General features: G+C 39.2%; 1 protein-coding gene across 1 annotated transcript; it reads left to right on the forward strand.

Annotated features, from left to right (window-relative positions):
* Positions 1 to 865: 865 nt before the first annotated feature.
* Positions 866 to 5,185, forward strand: LOC144835078 (uncharacterized). The gene has a single exon (XM_078690105.1). It carries the CDS (start codon positions 866 to 868, stop codon positions 5,183 to 5,185), a length of 4,320 nt encoding a protein of 1,439 aa, XP_078546231.1.
* The last annotated feature ends 3,373 nt before the right edge of the window (positions 5,186 to 8,558 follow it).

Raw genomic sequence — 8,558 nt, forward strand, 5'->3', positions numbered from 1 at the left:
TAAGAAGATTGTTGATATTTTGTTTGGAAGGATTGGGAAATTTGGGGAATTGCATAAAGTTTGTGGGGAATAGGAATACGGTATCATTGTTTGAGAATTGGTTGGGTTTTTTTTGTGGGTTTTTTTTTTGGGGGTTTGAATTATAAAAGAAAGAATTGGTTGTCAAAGATTATTATTAAATTTTACTTTTTACATTTATATGTGTACAGTTGTGGCTATTTACCGTTGTTCATCGTTGGTTACCAGCAATTACATGTCCGAAAGAGCCGTAATTGCGGCTGTGTGACATTTATGGGGGCTCGTCCGGGAGACGTTGTAACCTAGCGTGAACATTGGTAGATGAAACAATTGTACGTGATTCTTGGATTGTCTATTTGCCATATTATTGGCATACTGTATACTTATATTGGATACTTATATATATATATATATTTTTTTTTTTTCTTAAGAAATGGATCTCACTAAAATTGTTGACGCAGGAAAAGCGTTGGGGTTAGATGGAGTGGAATTAAGAGAGTTTGTGGAAAAGAGAGAGGAAGCTGCCAGAGAGAGAGAAGAGAGAGCATTAGAGAGAGAAGAGAGAAACAGAGAGAGAGAAGAGAGAAACAGGGAGAGAGAAGAAAAACAGCGAAACAGGGACAGGGAGAGAGAAGAAATGGAGCGAAACAGAGACAGGGAAGAGAGAGAGAGAAGAGAGGCACTAGAGAAGGAAGAGAGAGAGAGAAGAGAGGCACTAGAGAAGGAAGAGAGAGAGAGAAGAGAGGTACTAGAGAGGGACGAAGCAGAGAGAAAAAGAGCGAGTGAAGAAAAAGAGAGAGAAAACGAAAGGGCGAAAGAAGCTGAGAATCAGGCCTATCTTATAGAAATGCGAAGGTTAGAAATCCAATTAGAACAAGAAAAGAATCGGGCACGGCCGGGTGGTAGAGTATTACCCAATCCTGAGTCACGGGTTAAGGCCAGTAAACCTAAATTACCCCCTTTCCATGATCGAACAGATGACCTAGATGCCTATCTGAAAAGGTTTGAACGGTATGCGACTAGTCAGGAGTGGAAAGAAATTGAGTGGCCGGTTAACTTAAGTGCCCTACTAACTGGGAAGGCTCTCGAGGTTTATTCCAGGTTGTCGTCAGCTGAAGCTAACGATTACAAACTGTTGAAATTGGCTCTTCTAAAACGGTTTCAGTTAACCGCCGATGGATTTCGACATAAGTTACGAACAGCTAAGCCCGAATACGGAGAAAGCGGCCCGCAATTTGCTGCGAGGATAAGCAATTATCTTGATAGGTGGATTGACCTAGCAGAGGGGGAAAAAACCTTTCAGGGGTTAAAAGATTTATTGCTGCGAGAGCAGTTTACCGATGGGTGTGGGAAGGACCTAGCTCTGTTCCTAAGGGAACGTCAACCGAAAACGATACAAGCGATGGCTGAAATTGCGGAGCAATATTTGGAAGCTCGTGGGGGATTATTTGGTAAACCAATAGAGTTTAAACAAAAAGAGCCAAATTCTCCTCAACTCTCCTCTAATAATGTTCCCAGTACATCCTCATCACAAAGCCCTTCTAGTTTCCGTAGTCCAACTTGTTTTATATGTCATCGTGTAGGTCACTTAGCTAGAAATTGCAGAGCCTCAACTATGCATAAGCCAAACTCTCCTCCAAAATGTTACCGATGCTTAAAAACAGGACATATTGCCAGAAATTGTAGACAGGACGCCAACAGTTGCGCTGGGTTGTCTACTTCACCACAAAAAGAGTCTGATTGCCAGAAATGTACAAAACAACACGAATGTAAAGCCAAAGAAGAAATTCCCGATGTGGGTGCCAGTATGGTTACGAAAATGTCAGAGTCTTTAAATCAATGTTGTATCAATAATGATGGTGATAAGGTCACTCTTCAATGTGGGCACTGTCTTCCAATTATGACAGCGGCTCTAAATAATTCAATTAGTAAAATGCCTGTTTATACAGGTTGTGTTGGGTCACGCTGCGTCTCTGTTCTTCGTGACAGTGGCTGTAGTGGGGTGGTTGTGAAGAAAGATCTTGTATCAGCCGAACAACTTACTGGTAAGGAGAAAACCTGTGTGCTGATTGATGGCACGGTCCGCAACTTACCGGTTGCATTAATACATGTTAATACTCCATTTTTTTCAGGAAAGACGTATGCACTATGTATGAATAACCCTATTTATGACTTGATATTAGGTAATATTGCAGGAGTACGAGCACCAGGAAATCCAGATCCCACATGGACAGAGCGAAATCTTCAAGGATGTTCTGTTGTTACCCGGTCTCAAGCTAACACTATGGATAAACCATTCAGAACACTTAAAACTACAGAAATACACAAGCAAATCATCACAGCGGGAATTATGAAAACCGCCCAGCAACAAGATATCAGCCTTGCAAAATTCAAGGATCTTGCAGAGAAACAAACTACAACTGTGAGTAACAAACAAGCCGAGGCTAGGTTTATTTATCATAAAGACCTATTATATAGGCAATTTTCCTCTCCTAATATTGAACACGGGGATAAGTTTACCCAACTAGTAGTGCCAGCTGACTATCGACGCCAGGTAATGCGCCAAGCCCATGAAACCTTATTAGGAGGACACCAAGGGGTAAAAAAGACGACAGATAAAGTGTTGACAACATTTTGGTGGCCTGGGGTAACTGCAGATATTACTCGATATTGTCGATCCTGTGACATTTGTCAGAGAACTGTACAAAAAGGTAGAGTTACGAAAGTGCCTCTAGGAAGCATGCCTTTGATCGAGGTGCCGTTTGAACGGATTGCCGTTGATATAGTTGGTCCCATTTTCCCCATGTCTAAAGGTCGTAATCGTTATATACTCACAATAATAGATTTTGCTACTCGTTATCCAGAGGCAGTGCCTCTACCAAATATTGAAGCTGAACGGGTTGCTGAGGCCTTGGTTGGTGTTTTCTCTAGACTTGGTATCCCGAAAGAAATGCTTACCGATAGGGGATCACAATTTACATCTGAAGTCATGAGGCAAGTTAGTAAGTTGTTGTCTATACGTCAGGTAATGACATCTCCATATCACCCAGCTTGTAATGGTTTGGTCGAACGGTTCAATGGAACACTCAAACAAATGCTGAAACGTATGTGTGCAGAAAGGCCTACTGATTGGGATCGTTACATTGACCCACTACTTTTTGCGGTTAGGGAATCTTCACAAGAAAGTTTAGGGTTTTCTCCTTTTGAACTGTTATATGGCCGTACCGTACGAGGACCCATGTCCATCCTAAGGGAATTGTGGACCGAAGAAATCGAAACACCAGAAACAAAAACCACCTACCAGTACGTTATGGATTTACGGGAACGACTACATGAAACCTGTCAGATGGCTCAGAAGAATCTACAAAAATCTAAGGTCAGGTACAAACAATATTATGACAAAAAGAGTAAGTCCCGGGAATTTGAGGTTGGGGATAAGGTACTACTTTTATTACCCACAGACAAAAACAAACTATTGCTTCAATGGAAATGTCCTTTTAAGGTTGTAAAGAAATTTGGGTATCTAGACTACCAAATTGACCTTAACGGGAAATTCAAAATATTTCACGCCAATCTCTTGAAAAAGTATTATGAGCGAACCGCAGACATTAGTGCTGCCTTAGGGGTATCCGAGCCTTCTGGTATCCTTGAATTAGCTAGCACCGCTGTTATTGAATGCGAACCTAATGAAACATTTACAAATAACCAAAATTATCATCTATCTAATGAGAATCTTTTACAGCTCCACCCTCTACTAGCAAAAGAAACAACAGCCGACATCCACATCAACGAAAGCCTGGATGATACACTAAAGCATGAGGTGCACCGACTTATCGGAAACTACAAAGATGTACTGACGGATTTACCGGGTAAGACTACACTTGGGCAGCATGAAATTAAGCTGGAAACTGATGATACAATCCGTTCCAAGCCCTATCCACTTCCACATGCGTTGCGAGGTACCATTAAGGATGAGGTAAATATGATGTTAAATCTGGGTGTAGTGGAGCCTTCAGGGGCACCGTTTGCCTCTCCAATAGTATTGGTAAAGAAACCGGATGGGTCAAATCGATTCTGCGTGGACTTTCGAAAACTTAATCAGGTTACAGTTTTTGACGCCGAACCGATTCCGGACCAAGAGGAACTGTTCACAAAGTTGGCCCATGATCATTATTTTACTAAGATAGATTTAAGTAAAGGGTATTGGCAAGTTCCCATGGATGAAGCGTCAAAACCTTTAACAGCCTTTCTAACACCAGATGGTTTGTTTCAATTTAATGTCATGCCGTTCGGCTTAGTCAATGCACCGGCTACTTTCAGTCGTATCATGAGAAAATTACTCAAAGGAATGGATTATACACTTAATTATATTGATGACATTCTAATTCACACAGCTTCTTGGGATCAACATATGAAATGTTTGTCTGAATTGTTTGGACGTCTCCGCAGGGCCAATCTAACTGCTCGACCAAGCAAATGTTTCATTGGTTATGAAACAATCGAGTTTCTTGGCCATGTGGTAGGGAAAGGACATGTTCAACCTCGAGTGGAGAAGATACAAAGCATCTTGTCAGCCAAACAACCAGAAACAAAGAAACAACTCCGGTCATTCCTTGGGATGACCAACTACTATAGAAAGTTCATTCCTAATTACTCTGTGATTGCTTGTCCATTAACCGACAAAACGAAGAATCGGGAACCTAACCGAATATGTTGGGAGAAGGCCCAGGAAAGTGCGTTTGTTAAACTTAAGGAAAAATTAAACAGTACTCCAATTTTATGCCTTCCTAATTTAAACAAAGATTTTATTTTGAGAACAGATGCGTCCGAATATGGAGTGGGAGCGGTTCTAATGCAGCAGTATGGTGACGTGAAGTTTCCCGTGGCGTACGCTAGCAAGAAACTGCTTCCTCGAGAAAAAGCATATTCAGTGATGGAAAAAGAATGCTTAGCCATTGTATGGAGTGTACGAAAATTTGAGTCTTATTTATATGGACGAAACTTCACGTTGGAAACTGATCACCAGCCGCTTGTGTTTATGCACAGAGCGAAATTGTCCAATGGGCGAATTATGAGATGGGCCCTGGCTCTACAACCGTACAAGTTCCGAATAGAGGCGATTAAAGGCAGTGAAAATGTAGGAGCTGATTATTTAAGTCGAGTGTAAATAGGACCCGTCACGGTATGGAGAAAATGTTGATACATTATTCTTTTAGAGGGGAGTAAATGTCACAAGTGACATAAAGTTGTGTATATATTTTGCAAGTCATTCTTACTTTTCCTTTTGTTTTCACTATTTGAACCTTTCTTTTGTTTTAGGAAGCTATTGTGTGAAGCCAGTGGAGCAGAGTTGTTGTGTTGCAGAGAAGGATTGTGTGGTGTTTGCTGATTGGAGGAGAGGTATAAGAGTTAAGTTAGTGTGTGAGTTGCTGATTGGTGGAGAAGGGTAAGGTGGTGATATGTGGAAAATTGAGGGAATTTTGAGGTAGATGGAAATTGAGAGGAGACAGAGAAGGAGGGCTATGTTATGTTAAGCCAGAACGGGATAGGTGAATATTGATATGAGAAACTAAGACGTGCAGGAGAAGAAGTAATTGAATTATGGTGAAATAGAGCTGAAGCAGAAAGGAAATAAAGAGATATACATGAAGTTAATAAATTGTGAGTTGGAGATAATTATGGTGATATAGAGCTGAAGCAGAAAGGACATAAAGTGATATACATGAAGTTAATAAATTGTGAGTTGGAAGTAATACTATAAGGCTGTACTTAAATGTAGAACTGTTAATTGTTGAGATTACTGAGGATTAATTGAAATTGTGAATGTAAATTGACGGAAGAAATAACTGTTGGAAACAGCAGAAGTTGTTGCATGTAAAGAATTGTTTGGAAATATTGAAGAGTAACTGGATTGATACGGATATTATTTTACGTGGAAAAGGAGAAAGAAATAATTGGTCGGGGAGCGGATTGCAGTGCAGAACGACATCAAGAAACATTTTAACGTTATATTTGATTTATTTATATGTCAGAAAATAGGAAGAATTATAATTGATAATACAAGCAGAACGGGAGCAGAGGCGTGGGAGTTGTTTAGTTGCAGAATCGTTTTAACTTTTATCTTTCTAATTTGGTTTTGTGTCAGCGTAGGAGAGAAGGCAAGAAGGAACGATATTGTGGACATTTATTATTGTTTAATTATTCATCTTGTGATATTATTGTATTTGAAAGGGGGGTTTCGGGGATTTATTTAAAAATAAGAAGATTGTTGATATTTTGTTTGGAAGGATTGGGAAATTTGGGGAATTGCATAAAGTTTGTGGGGAATAGGAATACGGTATCATTGTTTGAGAATTGGTTGGGTTTTTTTTGTGGGTTTTTTTTTTGGGGGTTTGAATTATAAAAGAAAGAATTGGTTGTCAAAGATTATTATTAAATTTTACTTTTTACATTTATATGTGTACAGTTGTGGCTATTTACCGTTGTTCATCGTTGGTTACCAGCAATTACATGTCCGAAAGAGCGATTACGGCTCTTTCGGACATGTAATTGCTGGTAACCAACGGTGAACAACGGTAAATAGCCACAACTGTACACATATAAATGTAAAAAGTAAAATTTAATAATAATCTTCGACAACCAATTCTTTCTTTTATAATTCAAACCCCCAAAAAAAACCCACAAAAAAAAACCCAACCAATTCTCAAACAATGATACCGTATTCGTATTCCCCACAAACTTTATGCAATTCCCAAATTTCCCAATCCTTCCAAACAAAATATCAACAATCTTCTTATTTTTAAATAAATCCCCGAAACCCCCCTTTCAAATACAATAATATCACAAGATGAATAATTAAACAATAATAAATGTCCACAATATCGTTCCTTCTTGCCTTCTCTCCTACGCTGACACAAAACAAATTAGAAAGATAAAAGTTAAAACGATTCTGCAAATAAACAACTCCCACGCCTCTGCTCCCGTTCTGCTTGTATTATCAATTATAATTCTTCCTATTTTCTGACATATAAATAAATCAAATATAAAGTTAAAATGTTTCTTGATGTCGTTCCGCCCTGCAATCCGCTCCCCGACCAATTATTTCTTTCTCCTTTCCACGTAAAATAATATCAGTATCAATCCAGTTACTCTTCAATATTTCCAAACAATTCTTTACATGCAACAACGTCTGCTGTTTCCAACAGTTATTTCTTCCGTCAATTTACCTTCACAATTTAAATTAATCCTCAGTAATCTCAACAATTAACAGTTCTACATTTAAGTACAGCCTTATAGTATTACTTCCAACTCACAATTTATTAACTTCATGTATATCACTTTATTTCCTTTCTGCTTCAGCTCTATATCACCATAATTATCTCCAACTCACAATTTATTAACTTCATGTATATCTCTTTATTTCCTTTCTGCTTCAGCTCTATATCACCATAATTCAATTACTTCTTCTCCTGTACGTCTTAGTTTCTCATATCAATATTCACCTATCCCTTTCTGGCTTAACATAACATAGCCCTCCTTCTCTGTCTCCTCTCAATTTCCATCTCCCTTAAAATTCCCTCAATTATCCACATATCACCACCTTATCCTTCTCCACCAATCAGCAACTCACACACTAACTTAACCCTTATACCTCTCCTCCAATCAGCAAACACCACACAATCCTTCTCTGCAACACAAAACTCTGCTCCACTGGCTTCACACAATAGCTTCCTAAAACAAAAGAAAGGTTCAAATAGTGAAAACAAAAGGAAAAGTAAGAATGACTTGCAAAATATATACACAACTTTATGTCACTTGTGACATTTACTCCCCTCTAAAAGAATAATGTATCAACATTTTCTCCATACCGTGACGGGTCCTATTTACACTCGACTTAAATAATCAGCTCCTACATTTTCACTGCCTTTAATCGCCTCTATTCGGAACTTGTACGGTTGTAGAGCCAGGGCCCATCTCATAATTCGCCCATTGGACAATTTCGCTCTGTGCATAAACACAAGCGGCTGGTGATCAGTTTCCAACGTGAAGTTTCGTCCATATAAATAAGACTCAAATTTTCGTACACTCCATACAATGGCTAAGCATTCTTTTTCCATCACTGAATATGCTTTTTCTCGAGGAAGCAGTTTCTTGCTAGCGTACGCCACGGGAAACTTCACGTCACCATACTGCTGCATTAGAACCGCTCCCACTCCATATTCGGACGCATCTGTTCTCAAAATAAAATCTTTGTTTAAATTAGGAAGGCATAAAATTGGAGTACTGTTTAATTTTTCCTTAAGTTTAACAAACGCACTTTCCTGGGCCTTCTCCCAACATATTCGGTTAGGTTCCCGATTCTTCGTTTTGTCGGTTAATGGACAAGCAATCACAGAGTAATTAGGAATGAACTTTCTATAGTAGTTGGTCATCCCAAGGAATGACCGGAGTTGTTTCTTTGTTTCTGGTTGTTTGGCTGACAAGATGCTTTGTATCTTCTCCACTCGAGGTTGAACATGTCCTTTCCCTACCACATGGCC

Source organism: Antedon bifida, chromosome 1 (genome assembly GCF_963402885.1).
Source record: "Antedon bifida chromosome 1, ecAntBifi1.1, whole genome shotgun sequence".
Classification (NCBI taxonomy): domain Eukaryota; kingdom Metazoa; phylum Echinodermata; class Crinoidea; order Comatulida; family Antedonidae; genus Antedon; species Antedon bifida.